Here is a 21,522-nt window from a genome sequence, read left to right on the forward strand (position 1 = left end):
TATATATATATATATATGATTTTCTTTTTTTTTATGATTTTTTTTTTCTTTTTTTAGATATTATGTTTTGTTTGTACAAGTTAAAAGAATGTGTGCAAGCATGAATAAATCAGACATGTTGTCTTGGATTTACCTTTGTGTGTTTACATTATTGCAATAAGTTGATAAAACCTTTACAATTATAAAAGCCACGTAAATGTACTCTGCTTTCATGCCAGCAGACTGGAGTAGATCCTGATATGCTATTAATTGAATAGCGAATCGTTTTGAATTGAGAATCGTTTTTAAATCGGAATCGTTTGGATTTGAAAGAATCGAAAAAAAATCGTGAATCGTTCGTGACCCCAAGAATCGATTCTGAATCAAATCGTGGGATACCCAAAGATTCGCAGCCCTAACGTAAAGCTGCCTGTGGTGGGGGAAAAAAAATGTGTCTTACTAGAGAACAGGCACGTGCCCTCTCCAGACCATGCATGCAGTTAACGGTGAAAACAACACCTTTTAACGGTGAAGAGGGAACCAGCAATCAGTGAGGGAAGGGTCTGCACTCCTGCGTCACCGTTGCATAACGATGCTGAATGTTTACGGCCCGTATCCTAGCAACCAGCTCGTTAAGGTCTAGGCCTTTAATCGCCACCAACCGGAGCTGTGTTATTTCTTTACTTTGTTTCAGCCTGGACTGGAGGCCTCAGCTCAGCTCACACACAGGAATCACCAGAGGTGGAAAAAGTACTCACATTTTTTTTTTTACTTAAGTAAAACAATCAATACTGCAATATAGAAATACTATGTTAAAAGTACAAGTCCGGAATTACAAATTTACTTGAGTAAAAGTACAAAAGTATTAGTAACAAAATGTAAAAGTACTCAAGTTTTTAATTGTGGTCGATCTACAAGCTCACAACGCGTTGCGCTGCAACGGGTTGTGAGCTTGTAGATCGGCTATTTTATATTAAGGTTAGGGTTAGGGTTATGGGTTAAGGTTAGGGTACTCACGCTGGTGACCTTGCGGTAGATCTGCGCTGCGTTCTGACACTCAGAGTAGGGGTACTCTGACGTGGCCATCTCCAGGATGCACATCCCGAAGGCGTACACGTCCACCGCCTCGTCGTACTTCTCCTCGTACATCTCTGGAGCCATGAACTCTGGAGTTCCTGCATGAGGGGACCCAAGGAGAGAAAACACATGAACTCTGGGGTTCCTGAAGGACGCAAGGAGATTAACACCAGTAAGACTCCCTAATCGGGAGATAAGCGACCGTCAGGTCACAGTATACACACAGAGGCCTGTAAGTGGCATTGGTTCCACCCACAAGTTTGTACGACAAACGGTTGATGAGTAAAGCCAAATAAAGTTTCTGCCAATCAGAGGAGGGGGCAGGGCAAAGTTAAACCAATTAAGGTGAAGGTCTGTTGGAGCAGCAGGAGTCAGTGGTCCCGGGGAATTCCCTGTGAGCAGCCCAGTTGGGGTGTTGATTTGGTCACTTTTACACTATTTGGCGGCGGTGGCAGGGGGTCCCTGGGGGTCCAGGGGTCCTGAAGGTTGTGGTTTGGCAGGCAAGGAGTGTGTGTGGAAAATTTGACATGGATAGGGGCAACGATGGCGGAGATATGAGTAGGGCAAAAGTGTGACGTGACGTGACGTGACAGACGGACAGACAGTCGGTGGAGGTTTTGGTAGTAAATGTGACCTGACCATCGCAATTACTCTAATACAGGGGTTTTCAAAGTGGGTGACGGGGCACCCTGGGGTGCCGTGATGGCAGTCCAGGGGTGCCGCGAGATCATTTGATAATATTTGGAATTTATTTGGACACTTGAAGAAATATTACAGTACAAAGTTAGTCAGCTCTAACCAAAATGGCAACATAATCACTAAAATATCGCCACTGTCGGGCAGAAACCTCGTATCTCCAAGTATCAAATGTGTACGTCTTTTGGTAAAAGCAAAGCCCTGCTTCATCATACAAGACTGTCGCACAAAACTAGTGAAAACAGACGATCTACAAGCACACAACGCCTCGCGATGCGAGGCGTTGTGTGCTTGTAGATCTGCTGTTTTCACTTGTTCAGTACATTTTATAGATGATAAATACAAAACGAACGGTTTTGGACATACAAGGTTTCCACCCGACAACGACGATATGCTATAAATATAAGGTGCTGGGAGTGAAACTTATAATGTAGGAGTGCCTCGGATAAACACATGAACTCTGGAGTTCCTGCATGAGGGGACCCAAGGAGAGAAAACACATGAACTCTGGAGTTCCTGCATGAGGGGACCCAAGGAGAGAAAACACATGAACTCTGGAGTTCCTGCATGAGGGGACCCAAAGAGAGAAAACACATGAACTCTGGAGTTCCTGCATGAGGGGACCCAAGGAGAGAAAACAAATGAACTCTGGGGTTCCTGCATGAGGGGACCTAAGGAGAGAAAACACATGAACTCTGGAGTTCCTGCATGAGGGGACCCAAGGAGAGAAAACACATGAACTCTGGAGTTCCTGCATGAGGGGACCCAAGGAGAGAAAACACATGAACTCTGGAGTTCCTGCATGAGGGGACCCAAGGAGAGAAAACACATGAACTCTGGAGTTCCTGCATGAGGGGACCCAAAGAGAGAAAACACATGAACTCTGGGGTTCCTGCATGAGGGGACCCAAGGAGAGAAAACACATGAACTCTGGAGTTCATGCATGAGGTGGTGCCATAGTTTTGTACTTTGTTCCGTTTTTTTTATGTGTCTATGAAGTTAACATTACTCTAATACAGTGTTTCTCAACCTTTTTTCTGCATGGGCACACTTTTCATGTCCCAAGAATCCATGGTCACACCAACATAATACGGGGGTGTAAATATCGTCACTGTCGGGAAGAAACCTTGTATCTCCAAGTTTCAAATGTGTAAGTTTCTTTGCAAAGTAAATAAGCCCTGCTTCATCATACAAGGCTGTCGCACAACAGTAGTGAAAACAGCAGATCTACAAGCACACAACGCCTCACACCGCGAGGCGTTGTGTGCTTGTAGATCAGCTGTTTTCACTAGTTTAAATCATTTTTAAAATGATAAAAACAATACTGGCTTTCAAGCAGTTTCAAGGGGCACACTTGAACCTTCTCAGGGGCACACCAAAGGTCCCCAGGCACAGTGGTTGAGAAACACTGCTCTAATAGACCCCCAGCTGTGGTTATAATGTGCAAATATGTCTTCCCTGTGTATTTTTGGTTACTTCCTGAAAATGCTCATTAGTGTCTCGATGAAAGCCTGGCTCAATATGCAGGATAAGATGCTCATTATCAATAACAATTAACGAGCTCCATCCCTAGTTGTGAGCCTTCGTTTTCCCCACAAACCAAGGAAATGTGGAGGAAAGGACACCAACGTCAATTTCCCTATCATGCAATTTCAACCGGCATATTCGTCGCACCATGGGTGCCAAACTGCAGCCAGAAGTTTGGTAGAACGCACTGGAGTCAGTGGAAGCATGTGGAGCAGCTCATGAACAAACACTATTTCTGAACAATTGAGACCTTTATAACACACTCAGCTCAGGAGAATAAATGAAGGCATGTCACACATTGTTTATCTAACCCGGGTCTCCCGCTTGAAAGTCCAATATCTTAACCATCACTCCAAAGGGACATCCCTATGGAACGAGAGCAGATACTAGACTTTTGAGGCTTCAGGCTGGGGCTGCGCAACTCACACTGTGCAACTCACTACACAGGCATACAGAGAAGGAAACCTGACTCTTACCGATGACGCTCTTAGCGAAGGAGGCGCTCTTGAGCGTGGCCAGGCCCAGGTCCCCGATCTTCACGGAGCCGGTGGGGCCCGTGATGAAGATGTTGTCACACTTGAGGTCGCGGTGGATGATGGGAGGGGTCCGCGTGTGCAGGAAGTGAAGACCCTTCAGGATCTGACGACTCCACCGCTGGTGCAGCTTCAGCTTCATCTCCTTGAACCGCTTCAGGTACCTGGAGCAAAGCATGCAGAGAACCAGGGTTACTATAGTGTTACTATAGTTAGGGAGGGGACGATAAAGCAATAAGCCACAAGAGGCGAGTGGTTACCGGGGTAGTATACACCGGCTGAGAGGCATTGGGAAAACACAAGGCGTCAGCCGAGTGTTTCCGACCCTCTCAGCCGGTGTATATACTACTCTGGTAACCACAAGCCTAAAGTCACGTCATTCTTTTTGCCAAAAAATAGGGAAACAACACTTATGTGTTAGATCAGTCTCATGTTAAGAACCATATTCGATCCATACACATGTTTATTTTCATCCAGATTTAGCTGCTATGTGGGTGAACATCACATCAAAAACGCTAGCATAGCAACCTAAACTAACAGCCGAGTGGTGCCTGGAGAATAGAGGGCGCTTGTTGCCTTTACAAGCCCCGCCCGGAGTCATTCAGTCACTGTCCTATGCATGCGGGCGGTGCTTAGAAGCACCCGCACGGCAGGATTTGAGAGAAAATCAAACGCAATAAGAAATAACGCACGTCCTGGCTTTGATATAAACTGATTCAAGGTGGTGGTTATAGTCTCAGATACCACAGCAACCAGCCAATCAGAATCAAGGAATGGAACTAGCCGGTTTAGAATAATCGTTATAAGCGTTCATCGTGATAAAAAACACTCACGGTAATCGTATCGTGGAGATTTAAATTAATCGTGAAATGATCCTCCGTCATGCACTGGGATCAATTTAACAATTATTTGCTGAGCTGCATATCTGGTACAATTTAAACCCTCGGGTAAAACGGACCTGGAAGTAACCAAATCTCCAAATCTCTTTTCCAAATAAAATAGGCGATTTACAATCTCACACCACGCCACAACAAGCTTGTAGATCTACTATTTTTTTTCGTAATTGTTCCACCCCCAGGATAATGGAATTGTAGGAGTTGATGCATTACATTTGACTCGGTTCCACAGATAAATAATGTGAAAATAGCAGATCTACAAGCACAGGCTGAGAACCACTGATCTAGGGCTAGGCCATAACCTCCTGTGCCTAGACAGTTATCTGCTGTGTATTCCCTGGAACCTCGTGGCTTAGTGGAAAAAATAAAAGGCATCCAGCGAACGCAACCCGGCGCAGGAAAACATTTCCAGGAAGACTGCAGGGATAATTGTGTTACAGAATACAGAGCGACCGCTGCTGTTTTCACCTGGTCTCTCTGTCCGCTCAATGAGGCAGAGAGAGAGAGAGGTTTAATTCACTACGGCCACGCGTACGCCAGCTCATAAAAGACACGGTTGATTGTGTCCAAGCCTCGTGATGTCCGTCCGTCCCCCGCAACGTTCATCCGTATATAAATAGCATCAAGCTAGCTAGCGCTACGGTGAACCGTGGTTGACCGCTGACTCTCCCACAAGTGTGCATGAATGATTGTTCACAGAGAAATGAACCAAAAACACCCGTACTCTCTGATGAGTCTGTCCCGTACTCTCTACACAGTCAGCCACGAGAGTACCAGAGTAGGGCTAATAATACTGATATGAGAATAGATATCGCCTAGGACAGGGCTGGGCAACTTTGATGATGGAGAGGGCCACTATATTTTTCACACTCACTCCAGAGGGCCACAATGCATATACAGTCAAAAATAGCAAAAATAGCCGATCTATAAGCTCAAAGCGCGTTGCAGTGTGACACGTTTTGAGCTTGTAGATCTGCTATTTTTGCTATTTTTGAATTGGAATCTTAATTTTTTGTTTTGCTATTCTTTAATTGAAATCCTGAAAAGTAACATTTGTATTTAATTTCAAATGCATTTATATGTTCTTACTTCTTATGTTAACTTTATGAACTTAAATACAAATACATTGGACATGACAGTCATTAAGCTACTAATGTAGTGTAGAAGTATGTAGAAGTAATAAAAGCGGGTCATGTTTGCATGTTTGGAATTGTAACGGCTGAAATCAAAATAGTCATTCACAGTGCAGTAACCTGAGGGCCGCATTAAGCGAAGGTGGGGGCCGCATGTGGCCCCCGGGCCGCCAGTTGCCCATGTATGGTCTAGGATGTTGGATAGTGTCAGATTGATTGTGATATGGCATGAGTGAGCTTGTAGCCATTATAGAGGGTATGCAGATGCATGAAGTGAATGGCAAATCGAGTGGCAAAATGAGTGGCAAAGTGAGTTTAACAATCAAAATAGGACTTTTCTGTGTGGATGTATGAGCTGTCAAGGCCAGAAAATTGTTTTGTTTTGCCACTCAGTAAGCGTTCCTGCATAACTTCTGGGCATGAAGATGCATGATGATTTTTTTTAAATATTATCATGCCCTTTTCGGATCAAAAGCCTAGAGGCTCAATTCCTGAGCCTTGGGCTCAGGAATCGAACCTGTGACTCGCAGTCAGGCTGCATTAGAGCCTACTATGTGGTATATGCCAGCGGCGCCCAAAAAGATAGCATGACATTTGACTTTTGTGCACGAATAATATCCACATGAGAAATGCCTCAAAAACGCCCATCCTGACTCCATGCCAACCCCTGCCCCACCCATCCTGACTCCATGCCAACCCCTGCCCCACCCATCCTGACTCCATGCCAACCCCTGCCCCACCCATCCTGACTCCATGCCAACCCCTGCCCCACCCATCCTGACTCCATGCCAACCCCTGCCCCACCCACCCTGACTCCATGCCAACCCCTGCCCCACCCACCCTGACTCCATGCCAACCCCTGCCCCACCCATCCTGACTCCATGCCAACCCCTGCCCCACCCACCCTGACTCCATGCCAACCCCTGCCCCACCCACCCTGACTCCATGCCAACCCCTGCCCCGCCCATCCTGACTCCATGCCAACCCCTGCCCCACCCATCCTGACTCCATGCCAACCCCTGCCCCGCCCATCCTGACTCCATGCCAACCCCTGCCCCACCCACCCTGACTCCATGCCAACCCCTGCCCCGCCCATCCTGACTCCATGCCAACCCCTGCCCCACCCATCCTGACTCCATGCCAACCCCTGCCCCGCCCATCCTGACTCCATGCCAACCCCTGCCCCACCCATCCTGACTCCATGCCAACCCCTGCCCCGCCCTTCCTGACAGCATGCCAACCCCTGCCCCACCCATCCTGCCCCGCCCATCCTGACGTCATGCCAACCCCTGCCCCGCCCATCCTGCCCCGCCCATCCTGACTCCATGCCAACCCCTGCCCCACCCATCCTGACTCCATGCCAACCCCTGCCCCACCCATCCTGACTCCATGCCAACCCCTGCCCAAAAGAAGAGAGAGAGACCTACGTCTTGAGGGTCCCGGAGGTCATGAGCTCAGTGACCAGCAGGATGCACTTGTGCCCTTTGGACAGGGACTTCCAGGAGTCGTGGAAACGCACGATGTTTGGGTGCTGCAGGCCCTTCAGCATCTCCACCTCCTCACTGAACCTCTGGCGCTCCGCCTTGGTCAGCTTACGAGTCTGAGGAGGTCAGAAACATACAATATATACTGTCAACACACACATTTACACTTCAGTTCAGTTCCTGCCAGGGCTGGATTAACACCTCAGAGGGCCCCTGGGCACTGAAGCGCCAAGGGGCCCCCGTGTGCGTGCAAAATGTTTTGTAGGCATATGTAGGCATGTAGGTCCAATATAACATCTGCAGCAGCAGTTGGCTCAGCGTGGCCCGGCAGAGTTTTAATCAGTTGACTTGACTTTCATGAAATATTGTACTTAACTCATTTAGTGCCAGCGCCCTCTAGGGGCCATAGAATGCCAGGGTATCTCTCATAGGCGAGCGCTTTAGCTTCCAGGACCTCACCTTCCAGGACCTCACGTGCTCACGTTCATGCACGTCATGGAAAGGTCCCGGATGATAATGCTAACAGAATGGCTATTCCCATTTTGCATCTAAAAGATCATTTTTGGGCGATTTCGCCGTAAATAAACCTCGCGCCGCTTCCCTAAAGACACAATCCAGAGATATAAGCCTTCAAAGATGTGGTCTTTCATTGGATTAGGCGGAGATTGGCGATTTCGTTCGCAAATAACGGCCGGCCGGGAGGTTGCTAGCTTTCGGCTAGTAGCTAGAAAAATCAGGCCAGGCTTCAGAAGGCCTCTTATCATTTTATTCATTTCATTAAAAAAAGCCGGACTACTTCGGGATCGGCACACTCGTATACTCATCGGAAGCGGCGCCGAACATTGGGTGAACATTGGGGAGCTCAAAAATGTATTTTAAACCATTTTTAATGGAATATATCGTCGGACAGAGTAGAATGGCTAGCTGGCTAGCGGCTAGCGAGCCAGGACCACCCACGACTCTACAAGCAGCTCGGGGTAAGTGAATTAATAAAAGAAAAATTGTATTGGATTGAAATAAAGCCGAACTAGTTCGGGATCGGCACAGTATGAGTTAACACACAATCAGCACTTTTCAGCAACATTCTCACAGCATTTGTTTCAGGGGGTGGTGGACATCATTTATTTCATTCTGGGCACTTTGGGCACGTGCCCAAAGTGCCCATATGGTAGATCCGGGCCTGGTTCCTGCACTTTCGAACAACAAAATACAAACAAGTACTTCAAAGGGAAATCCCTTAGAGAAAAAGGTCAGATGAGGTCAGATGATGAGAAAGCTAGACAAGAACTAGAATCTGGTTGCCATCCCGGGCTCCCCCAGAGTTGGTGTTGAAGAGTCCTTGAGCAAGACTCTGAACCCCTAACTGCTCCTGATGAGCAGGTTGGTGCCAAGCATGGTTTCCTCTGCCATCTGTGTATGAATATGTGTGTGAATGTGTGAATGTAATGCACAATCTATGTAAAGTGCTTTGGTTAAAGGCGCTATGCAAATGCACAATTTACCGTTTTGTACTTGTCATGTTACTCATGTTTGTCTTTAATAAATGATTCAAAAACATACACACAAGGTCGATTGTTCGAGAGGCTGGCACCGCTCAGAAAGTACAGACAGAGCCAGCTCAGGTCTCAGTGCATGACGGAGAACGTCTTCAGACCATAAATAAATAAAATGCATTCTGGCATATTTTGGACACTCAAAAAAAAATCTACTTTCCCCTCATCAATCTCTAATTATGGTCTGAGCGTCCAAAACACGGAGATTTGTTTTGGCCATTTTGTTAAAAAAAACCTCTCTGTAATGGGGTTTCAATCATAATGAGTAAGACCCGAAGCGGAGCTGTGGAGGTGGATTATGTAAGGAGGTGTAAGTGGGGAAGGTGGGGGATCCGTCTGTCAAAAGCCTGGAGCTACGAATCCACCGGACCACAAAAAACCACAACTTCATCCATCTGGGAGTGAGTGAGTCCATTACACAACCACAGCGCTGGGAAAAGTACTCACATGTTGTACTTTAGTAAAAGTATCAACACTGCAATGTAGAAAAATACTCTTGTTACAAATAAGCTTGGAATTCAGAGTAAAGGTCCAAAAGTATTGATGTCAAAATGTACTTTAAGTACCAAAAGTAGAAAGTACTCATTATGCAAAATGTCACAAGTTTGTACGTTTATGTATAAAATGTACTTTGATTAGCAAACATAGAAAGTGCCCATTTTGCAGAATGTCACAAGTTTGTACGTTTATGTATAAAATGTACAAACATATTTTTAAATTACCTACAAGCTCACAATGCGTTGCATGGCGACGCATTGTGGAAAAAAAACTACTTTCTGGCCTTGACAGCCCATACATCCAAACAGGAAAGTCCTATCTGATTGCATTAAACAACGTTAAACTCATTCACTTTGCCATTCACTTTGCCATTCACTTTGCCACTCTTTTTATGCATGTGCATAACCCTCTATTACATGTCTCCTCCATCCAGGGCAGCAGGACTGTGACTTTTACAAACGTAAAAAGATGGGAGGGTTTCTGTTTTTAAGATGGATGAAAACAAAGCCATTTCTGTGCGTCCGGGCCGTCCCAGGTCCCTGTGTGAGGATGAATAGGCTGGTTTAACAGGCCGGCCCAGGTCCCTGTGAGGATGAATAGGCTGGTTTAACAGGCCGGCCCAGGTCCCTGTGAGGATGAATAGGCTGGTTTAACAGGCCGGCCCAGGTCCCTGTGAGGATGAATAGGCTGGTTTAACAGACCGGCCCAGGTCCCTGTGTGAGGATGAATAGGCTGGTTTAACAGGCCGGCCCAGGTCCCTGTGTGAGGATGAATAGGCTGGTTTAACAGGCCGGCCCAGGTCCCTGTGAGGATGAATAGGCTGGTTTAACAGACCGGCCCAGGTCCCTGTGAGGATGAATAGGCTGGTTTAACAGACCGGCCCAGGTCCCTGTGAGGATGAATAGGCTGGTTTAACAGGCCAGCCCAGGTCCCTGTGAGGATGAATAGGCTGGTTTAACAGACCGGCCCAGGTCCCTGTGAGGATGAATAGGCTGGTTTAACAGGCCGGCCCAGGTCCCTGTGAGGATGAATAGGCTGGTTTAACAGGCCGGCCCAGGTCCCTGTGTGAGGATGAATAGGCTGGTTTAACAGACCGGCCCAGGTCCCTGTGAGGATGAATAGGCTGGTTTAACAGACCGGCCCAGGTCCCTGTGAGGATGAATAGGCTGGTTTAACAGGCCGGCCCAGGTCCCTGTGAGGATGAATAGGCTGGTTTAACAGGCCGGCCCAGGTCCCTGTGAGGATGAATAGGCTGGTTTAACAGGCCGGCCCAGGTCCCTGTGAGGATGAATAGGCTGGTTTAACAGGCCAGCCCAGGTCCCTGTGAGGATGAATAGGCTGGTTTAACAGGCCGGCCCAGGTCCCTGTGAGGATGAATAGGCTGGTTTAACAGGCCGGCCCAGGTCCCTGTGAGGATGAATAGGCTGGTTTAACAGGCCGGCCCAGGTCCCTGTGAGGATGAATAGGCTGGTTTAACAGACCGGCCCAGGTCCCTGTGAGGATGAATAGGCTGGTTTAACAGACCGGCCCAGGTCCCTGTGTGAGGATGAATAGGCTGGTTTAACAGACCGGCCCAGGTCCCTGTGAGGATGAATAGGCTGGTTTAACAGACCGGCCCAGGTCCCTGTGAGGATGAATAGGCTGGTTTAACAGACCGGCCCAGGTCCCTGTGAGGATGAATAGGCTGGTTTAACAGACCGGCCCAGGTCCCTGTGAGGATGAATAGGCTGGTTTAACAGACCGGCCCAGGTCCCTGTGTGAGGATGAATAGGCTGGTTTAACAGACCGGCCCAGGTCCCTGTGAGGATGAATAGGCTGGTTTAACAGACCGGCCCAGGTCCCTGTGTGAGGATGAATAGGCTGGTTTAACAGACCGGCCCAGGTCCCTGTGTGAGGATGAATAGGCTGGTTTAACAGACCGGCCCAGGTCCCTGTGACTGTGAGGATGAATAGGCTGGTTTAACAGACCGGCCCAGGTCCCTGTGACTGTGAGGATGAATAGGCTGGTTTAACAGGCCGGCCCAGGTCCCTGTGAGGATGAATAGGCTGGTTTAACAGACCGGCCCAGGTCCCTGTGAGGATGAATAGGCTGGTTTAACAGACCGGCCCAGGTCCCTGTGAGGATGAATAGGCTGGTTTAACAGACCGGCCCAGGTCCCTGTGTGAGGATGAATAGGCTGGTTTAACAGACCGGCCCAGGTCCCTGTGAGGATGAATAGGCTGGTTTAACAGACCGGCCCAGGTCCCTGTGTGAGGATGAATAGGCTGGTTTAACAGACCGGCCCAGGTCCCTGTGTGAGGATGAATAGGCTGGTTTAACAGACCGGCCCAGGTCCCTGTGAGGATGAATAGGCTGGTTTAACAGACCGGCCCAGGTCCCTGTGAGGATGAATAGGCTGGTTTAACAGACCGGCCCAGGTCCCTGTGAGGATGAATAGGCTGGTTTAACAGGCCGGCCCAGGTCCCTGTGTGAGGATGAATAGGCTGGTTTAACAGACCGGCCCAGGTCCCTGTGAGGATGAATAGGCTGGTTTAACAGACCGGCCCAGGTCCCTGTGAGGATGAATAGGCTGGTTTAACAGACCGGCCCAGGTCCCTGTGTGAGGATGAATAGGCTGGTTTAACAGGCCGTCCCAGGTCCCTGTGTGAGGATGAATAGGCTGGTTTAACAGACCGGCCCAGGTCCCTGTGAGGATGAATAGGCTGGTTTAACAGACTGGCCCAGGTCCCTGTGAGGATGAATAGGCTGGTTTAACAGACCGGCCCAGGTCCCTGTGTGAGGATGAATAGGCTGGTTTAACAGGCCGGCCCAGGTCCCTGTGAGGATGAATAGGCTGGTTTAACAGACCGGCCCAGGTCCCTGTGAGGATGAATAGGCTGGTTTAACAGACCGGCCCAGGTCCCTGTGAGGATGAATAGGCTGGTTTAACAGACCGGCCCAGGTCCCTGTGAGGATGAATAGGCTGGTTTAACAGACTGGCCCAGGTCCCTGTGAGGATGAATAGGCTGGTTTAACAGACCGGCCCAGGTCCCTGTGTGAGGATGAATAGGCTGGTTTAACAGACCGGCCCAGGTCCCTGTGAGGATGAATGGGCTGGTTTAACAGACCGGCCCAGGTCCCTGTGAGGATGAATAGGCTGGTTTAACAGACCGGCCCAGGTCCCTGTGAGGATGAATAGGCTGGTTTAACAGACCGGCCCAGGTCCCTGTCAGGATGAATAGGCTGGTTTAACAGACCGGCCCAGGTCCCTGTGAGGATGAATAGGCTGGTTTAACAGACTGGCCCAGGTCCCTGTGAGGATGAATAGGCTGGTTTAACAGACCGGCCCAGGTCCCTGTGTGAGGATGAATAGGCTGGTTTAACAGACCGGCCCAGGTCCCTGTGAGGATGAATAGGCTGGTTTAACAGACCGGCCCAGGTCCCTGTGTGAGGATGAATAGGCTGGTTTAACAGACCGGCCCAGGTCCCTGTGAGGATGAATAGGCTGGTTTAACAGACCGGCCCAGGTCCCTGTGAGGATGAATAGGCTGGTTTAACAGACCGGCCCAGGTCCCTGTGAGGATGAATAGGCTGGTTTAACAGACCGGCCCAGGTCCCTGTCAGGATGAATAGGCTGGTTTAACAGGCCTGCCCAGGTCCCTGTGACTGTGAGGATGAATAGGCTGGTTTAACAGGCAGGCCCAGGTCCCTGTGAGGATGAATAGGCTGGTTTAACAGACCGGCCCAGGTCCCTGTCAGGATGAATAGGCTGGTTTAACAGGCCTGCCCAGGTCCCTGTGACTGTGAGGATGAATAGGCTGGTTTAACAGACCGGCCCAGGTCCCTGTCAGGATGAATAGGCTGGTTTAACAGACCGGCCCAGGTCCCTGTCAGGATGAATAGGCTGGTTTAACAGGCCTGCCCAGGTCCCTGTGACTGTGAGGATGAATAGGCTGGTTTAACAGGCCGGCCCAGGTCCCTGTGTGAGGATGAATAGGCTGGTTTAACAGACCGGCCCAGGTCCCTGTGAGGATGAATAGGCTGGTTTAACAGACCGGCCCAGGTCCCTGTGAGGATGAATAGGCTGGTTTAACAGGCCTGCCCAGGTCCCTGTGAGGATGAATAGGCTGGTTTAACAGGCCGGCCCAGGTCCCTGTGAGGATGAATAGGCTGGTTTAACATGCCGGCCCAGGTCCCTGTGTGAGGATGAATGGGCTGGTTTAACAGACCGGCCCAGGTCCCTGTGAGGATGAATAGGCTGGTTTAACAGGCCTGCCCAGGTCCCTGTGAGGATGAATAGGCTGGTTTAACAGACCGGCCCAGGTCCCTGTGAGGATGAATAGGCTGGTTTAACAGACCGGCCCAGGTCCCTGTGACTGTGAGGATGAATAGGCTGGTTTAACAGGCCTGCCCAGGTCCCTGTGACTGTGAGGATGAATAGGCTGGTTTAACAGACCGGCCCAGGTCCCTGTGACTGTGAGGATGAATAGGCTGGTTTAACAGACCGGCCCAGGTCCCTGTGACTGTGAGGATGAATAGGCTGGTTTAACAGACCGGCCCAGGTCCCTGTGACTGTGAGGATGAATAGGCTGGTTTAACAGACCGGCCCAGGTCCCTGTGAGGATGAATAGGCTGGTTTAACAGGCCGGCCCAGGTCCCTGTGTGAGGATGAATAGGCTGGTTTAACAGGCCTGCCCAGGTCCCTGTGAGGATGAATAGGCTGGTTTAACAGGCCTGCCCAGGTCCCTGTGACTGTGAGGATGAATAGGCTGGTTTAACAGACCGGCCCAGGTCCCTGTGAGGATGAATAGGCTGGTTTAACAGACCGGCCCAGGTCCCTGTGAGGATGAATAGGCTGGTTTAACAGACCGGCCCAGGTCCCTGTGAGGATGAATAGGCTGGTTTAACAGGCCTGCCCAGGTCCCTGTGAGGATGAATAGGCTGGTTTAACAGGCCGGCCCAGGTCCCTGTGAGGATGAATAGGCTGGTTTAACAGACCGGCCCAGGTCCCTGTGAGGATGAATAGGCTGGTTTAACAGACCGGCCCAGGTCCCTGTGAGGATGAATAGGCTGGTTTAACTGTGGTTGAGGGAGTCAGCTCTGCCCTGCTCGCTCACTGGCCGCTCGGACTGGAACAGAAAAAGAGACCAGAGTCCCTGAGAGGTTTTAAACAGAGCATGAATCCTGCATTGAGGACGGTTGATGCAGGGATTCTGGGAAAGAACGCACGTTCTGGCCTCATGGTCTGGCTGAGCTTGTTGATGTTTACAATCTGCTGCAGCGCTGAGTGGATTTACTTTTCCTTCCCCTCCTCTCCTTCTCCCCTCTCTCTCTCTCTCTCTCTCTATCTCTCCCTCTCTCCCTCCCTCCCTCCCTCCCTCTCTCTCTCTCTCTCTCTCTCCCTCCCTCCCTCCCTCCCTCTCTCTCTCTCTGCAGCGCTTAATGGCTTTCCTTTTCCTCCCCCTCCTCTCTCTCTCTCTCTCTCCCTCTCTCCTTCTCTCCCTCTCGCTCTCTTCTGCCCCCCCTTCCTGCGAAAACAGCCAATCTACAAGCTCACAAGCTGTGAGCTTGTAGATTGTCTGTTTTACCGCTATAGTCATACAGTGAAGTATATACAGTGTGTATATGCAAGCCGTTTACCATGAGAGGGAGTGGGTTGTTTCAAGATTTAAAAAAAAAACGTGAAAATTCTATAAGTGTCTTTTGAATCCTTCTAAGGTTTTTTGAAAACCCTATGTTTCTATGTCAGCAATCTGGCCAGCCATCGTCAAAGAAAAGGTCCTTTTCACTTCAACTGGAGCTCAGTTAGTCTGTTCTTGAGAGACTACTATGTCAGTGGTTCTCAAACCTTTTCATGTGAAGGACCCCCAAACTGATATGTATTTGGCCACGGACCCCCATCTCAAAATATTTAGTTCCAGGGACCCCCCAGAAGCAAAATTTGAGTTACAAAAGTTCGCTTTAAAAATACATACTCAATACATATTCAAAGATTTGCACACATTTTCACGACTTTTTTCAAAAATAGCAGATCTACAAGGTCGCAGCGCGGCACTCGGTGCCACGCTGTGAGCTTGTAGATCTGCTATTTTTCACTGGTTAAAGCATTCAATAATTCTAGGCCTGAATGGGTTAAAACTGTTCAGTAAGGCATGCTTCCTGAGGCTCATGTTACCTAACACTATGACCTCATCAACACAGGAGGCTGGGGACCCCCCACCCCCACCCCGGACACCGGACCCCCATCCATTCATCCATCCACCCACCCATCCATTCATCCATCCATCCATCCATCCATCCTTCCATCCATCCATCCATCCATCCATCCTTCCATCCATCCATCCATCCTTCCATCCATCCATCCATCCATCCTTCCATCCATCCATCCATCCTTCCATCCACCCATCCATTCATCCATCCATCCATCTATAATTCCATCCATCCATCCATGTCAGTCACCTGCCCACACAGCTGTCATCGCATTACACAGGCCCTTTACTACACACAAGACCCCCTAGGCTGGACCCCTGACAACATGAGACCCCCAGCCCAGCCCCCCAGTGACAGACAGAGGACCGTTGTGACAGACTGTAAACATCCCAGGTAAATGATGGCTTAGCGACGGGAACACAAGGCAGTGTGTGTTGTTGTAGCTTGTATGTACTTCCTGTTCATGGACCATTTGTCTACATCAGGGGTCTTCAACGTTTTCAGGCCAAGGACCCCTTAGTTGAGAGACAGATGAAGCAGGGACCCCCACAACCTGTTCATAGATTCCATTATAGTGTCATTGTTTGACAGCACAATCATCAGTGTATTTTGGATTCATGTCAATTTGTGTATTCAGATATTTAACCACTTGAACCGTCAATACTTAATAAACTTGACCTTTCACTCTGTACTTGGTCTGCTCTTCTTCCCCTCTACACCAAACCTCGCTACCGAAAGTGAGGCGTTGTGAGCTTGTAGATCGGCTATTTTTGGCTAAAGTTCTCAGAATATGGACACTAGGGTTCAAGTGGTTAATATAAAAAAAAGAAGAAAACACATTTTATCTCAAATATTTGGAGGACCCCCTGTAGTAACTCTGAGGACCCCCTGTTTACTCGAGTAGGAGAGGTACTGTGTGTGTGTGTTTGTGTGTGTGTGTGTGTGTGTGTGTGTGTGTGTGTGTGTGTGTGTGTGTGTGTGTGTGTGTGTGTGTGTGTGTGTGTGTGTGTGTGTGTACTGTACCATATGTCTCCTCCAGTCTACTGTACTTACTGTAGTATAATGTGAGTGTTCAACCTTGTGAAGACAGTTTTCATGGCTGACAGATTTAAGGTTTGGTGAGGCCTTTATGGGGTTGGTCTGGGGTTAAATAAGGCAAGAAGAAAGTAATACCATGTGTGTGTGTGTGTGTGTGTGTGTGTGTGTGTGTGTGTGTGTGTGTGTGTGTGTGTGTGTGTGTGTGTGCGCGTGCATGCGTGTGCTCGTGCGTGTGTGCGTGTCTGTGCATGTGTGCACATTAAAACCCTGTAACTCTGAGAGTGAAAGATTAGAACCAAATGGTCATGTAAGGGTTTTGTTACAAAAGAGTTCAATCAACAACCCTAACGTGTGTCAGACGAAAACTCAGTAAAAACGAAATAATAAACTATGCTACAATGACCACAACTAAGACTAAATATATCGACAATTTCTTCAACAAATAACAACTAGACTACAATGTCAGGGAGGGACTAGTGGAGAAGAGATCCAATAGAACTAAACGACAAGTCATTTTATGTTTGGTTGCGCTCTGAAAATAGCAGATCTACAAGCTCACAACGCGTCAGCTATTTTCAGCTTTAACAATGACTCCATCAAGGCCTGCCAAAATGCATTTTAGTCGACAAAACCAACTGTAGATTTAGTTGACTAAAACTAGACGAACACTAAAACCTTTTAGCTAAAATATGACTAAAACTAAATGGAATTTTATTCAAAAGACAAAAAAATAAATCAACTCTGTCCTGCACTCAGAGATACGCTCTCTCATACCTTACTAAAACCCAAGGTATTTACTAGAGCAGGGGTCTTCAACTTTTTCAGTCCAAGGACCCCTTAGTTGAGAGAGAGATGAAGCAGGGACCCCCACAACCTGTTCATAGATTCCATATAGTTTCATCGCCAGCACAATCATCAGTGTATTTTGGATTCATGTCAATTTGTGTTTTCAGATATTTAACCACTTGAACCGTCAATACTTAATAAACTTGACCTTTCACTCTGTACTAAGTCTGCTCTTTATCTCCTCTCCTACACCAAAGCTCTTTGCCAAAAATAGCTGATCTACAAGCTCACAGCGCCTCGCAGCGCGAGGCGCTGTGAGCTTGTAGATCGGCTATTTTTGGCTAAAGTTCTCAGAATACGGACGCTAGGGTTCAAGTGGTTAAAATAAAAAAGGAGAAAAAAAGCTTCTATCACGCAAAGATTTGGAGGACCCCCTGTAGTAACTCTGGGGACCCCCTAGGGGTCCCGGACCCCCTGTTGAAGACCCCTGTGCTAGAGAGCTGGCCGTGCGTGCGTGCGTGCGTGCGTGCGTGTGTTGCGTGCGTGCGTGCGTACATGCGTGCGTGCGTGAGTGTGTGTGTGTGCGTGCGCTCAGCACACAGTCACACTCACAACACATTAAAATATGCAGCGAGGATGCAGAATGTTTTGGTCTTCTGAGGGAAATCCCTCCATGGAACAACAAACATCCTCTGAGTCGTTCTGAAGCAAAGCTAATAAAACTACAGAGTCCTAACGCAAGGTTTTATAACCAATTTGAAAAACATTTGATTTGATTAAAGTTTATATTTGAGGACATTTAATCTATGAGCAAACACAAATGACTTTTTTTTTTAATAGATGAACTAAAATATATACACCTGAACTGATTGAACCACTTGGAAGCTTGTAGATCTGCTATTTTACGAACGGCCAGTGTGTGTGTGTGTGTGTGTGTGTGTGTGTGTGTGTGTGTGTGTGTGTGTGTGTGTGTGTGTGTGTGTGTGTGTGTGTGTGTGTCTGTGTGTGCGTGTGCGTGTACAGCAGGGGTTTTCAAAGTGGGTGACGGGGCACCCTGGGGTGCCGTGACAGCAGTCCAGGGGTGCCGCGAGATCATTTTATTTGGACACTTGAAAAAAAAAATGTTTGTATAATTTTAAACTTGAACTTCTTGAAGTACAAAGTTATTTTCAGTCAGTTCTAACCAAAATGGCTATTATCTCAACGTTTTCAACATAATCACTAAAATATCGTCACTGTCGGGCAGAAACCTCGTATCTCCAAGTTTCAAATGTGTAAGTCGACGTATTTTGCCCTGCTTCATCATACAAGACTGTCGCACAAAACTAGTGAAAACAGCCGATCTACAAGCACACAATGCCTCGCAATGCGAGGCGTTGTATGCTTGTAGATCTGCTGTTTTCACTAGTTTAGTACATTTTATAGATGATAAATACAAAACGAACGGTTTTGGACATACAAGGTTTCCACCCGACAACGACGAGATGCTATAAATATAAGGTGCTGGGAGTGAAAATTATAATGTAGGGGTGCCTCGGATTAAAAAAATATATATTTATGGGGTGCCCTGAGACAAAAAAGTTTGGGAACCCCTGGCGTACAGTATGTCATCATCATCATCTGTTTTTAGGTCTGGAGATCGCCGTCCAGGACAGGCTTCAGACAGGAGACTGGGCTCAGACCCCCTCCTCACGGACCCCCTGGGGGTCCCTGGGCCCCACTTTGAGCACCACTGGCCCAGAAGCATGAAATACGTCCAGGACCAAGAGAACTAGAAGCAGTGCTCTTCCGAGCACAGGTCTCCACCAGGCCGTGCGTCCTGGTGGTGCTATAACAGGCCAATGTGAAAAGGGTAGCATTTGTTCCTTGACATAGTGGGAATATGTGTGGTAAATTTCACACTAATCGCAAGCTGCGTTGATGATTTGAGGCATTTTGTTCAAAAACGGAGCAATCCTGCAAACTTTGGAAGCCAATATTAGCCAATTAGGATGGAATATGAAATATCAGACGGATCGGACTTGATCACATGACTATAGAGATACTGTGTACTGATTTGCATGATTTTTGGATAAAATCTCAAGGAATAATAGGAAAAATTGTGTTTTACATAAGTCGGCCTCCTGGTGGTGCTATAAAAGGCTGATGTGAAAAATGCAGGGAAAGGGTTTTTCCTTGGCCTCCAAAGAGAACAATACACTGTGCAGCTAATGGTGTCATTATGGGACTGTATTGTTGAGTGTTCTGAGTCTGGTTCCACTGGGACACAACAACACCTTGGTAACAATGAACACATGCACATGCACACGCACGTGCACGCACATAGACATCAAAGGGGGCTTGAGCCCCTCCCCTTTCATCCGACGGTAAAAATAAGCTCCCTCTCCAGTCCATGAATGCAGTTTGCCATACCTGAAGGCAGCATTCAAGAGAATTGCCTTGTCCAAACTCTCCTGAACTTGAACGCAGCATCTTATGCTGAAAGAATTGCCCTCTCTGTGTAGAAATCCATGCCGTTACGCCACATCTCCAGTATTCACTTGATCATGTTTAGTTCAGTGTGGTATCAAGCACTGAAAATAGCCGACCTCCAAGCTCACAGCACGTCACAGAGCTTGGAGGTCTGCTATTTTCAATTATTTTCACTAAAAGGCCCTTTTAGAAATTTGCCTCTCTAATATTCCCAGCATGTCCCTGTGCACGCACGCACGCACGCACGCGCACACACACACACACACACACACACACACACACACACACACACACACACACACACACACACACACACACACACACACACACACACACACACACACACACACACACACACACACACACACACACACACACACACACACACACACTACAGCTGCCACTCCCCCATGTTCCTCCCATCATGTTCGCAAAACATTTCAATTTGGCTTTAAAGAAACTAATTAAATATAATCCAGGCTGTCATTTCCTGGAAGCATATTACTGAACTGAGGAGGAATGCCCCCCCCCCCCCCCCCCCCCCCCCCGTTCCAAAGCTACCATATCTGCAAACCAGCCCTCACTCAGACATCCATCTATGAGGGGGGAGAAACCGCAGAGAAGGAATCCAACCGGTGCCCAATGTTTGTAGCAGCCAAGGACAATATTAAGACATTTAGATCGGCAACGCAAATCTTTGTCGTGTTAGATTTGAACCTCTTTAAACCATTGTTTTATGCTTTAGCTGTTGAAAAATAGCAGATCTACAAGCTCACAGCGTGGCACCGAGTACCGCACTGCGAGCTTTTAGATCTGCTATTTTTTTAAGAAATCGTGAACATTTTTCAAGTCTTTGAATATTTTTGACCCGATTGTATAAGTGTATTCTTAATCCTTCTTCTAAAATCAGTGGTTCTCAAACCTTTTCATGTCAAGGACCCCCAAAATTACATGTATTTAGGCTGTGGACCCCCGATCTCCAAATATGTTGTTCCAGGGACGGTGGGACCCCCCCCCCCCCCAGAAGCTGTGTCAAAAGCTGAGTTACGAATGTTCGCTTTTAAAAAGATATATTCAAAGACTTGGGAAAAGAAATCACGATAAAAAAAATATATATATATATATATATATATATATATGTATATATATATATATATATATAGATCTACAAGCTCACAGCGTGGCACTTGGTGCCGCGCTATGAGCTTGTATATCTGCTATTTTTCAATAGTTGAAGCATTAAATAATTGTAACCATAAATGGGTTAATTGAGCTACTTCAGTATTGACAGTCAGCCACCAGGGAGACAGAGCAGTATTGTTTTAGACTCTATAAAACGTGCCCACAAGTTTTCATTGTGCCGACAACACAGCTCTGTTGCTGGGCTTAACCGCTTTTATCGAGGGCTGTCACGATTATGACATTATACATGACGATTAATTGCCACTCAAACAATTTGCGATTAACGATTTAATTGTGTTTTTGTCGTTGACAATTACATTTCTGTTTGACTTTTAGGCTTTGAAGTCCTACGCTGTGTTTTCTTTCTATCGCCGCTTGTCTGTTACGACGCACAGCAGTGGAAATGTTTTCTTCTATTTCCTAGGATTAATGAAGAATTAGTGTTGGAGGCAGTTGTATACAGGGGCGTCACAAGGGG

The 21,522-nt window shown here is 47.7% G+C and overlaps 1 protein-coding gene across 1 annotated transcript in view; it reads right to left on the bottom strand.

Annotated features, from left to right (window-relative positions):
- Nucleotides 1–21,522, bottom strand: part of wnk4a (WNK lysine deficient protein kinase 4a) — a gene marked incomplete at both ends in the record, with an annotated part of 218,651 nt that overhangs the window by 113,309 nt on the left and 83,820 nt on the right. The window contains 3 exons of the mRNA XM_080746952.1: nucleotides 997–1,154; nucleotides 3,756–3,976; nucleotides 7,269–7,441. Of these exons, the coding sequence (XP_080603078.1) occupies nucleotides 997–1,154; nucleotides 3,756–3,976; nucleotides 7,269–7,441 (552 nt within the window). The remainder of the gene's footprint in view (nucleotides 1–996; nucleotides 1,155–3,755; nucleotides 3,977–7,268; nucleotides 7,442–21,522) is intronic.

Source organism: Nannobrachium achirus, assembly GCF_963921795.1.
Source record: "Nannobrachium achirus genome assembly, chromosome: 18".
Taxonomy (NCBI): domain Eukaryota; kingdom Metazoa; phylum Chordata; class Actinopteri; order Myctophiformes; family Myctophidae; genus Nannobrachium; species Nannobrachium achirus.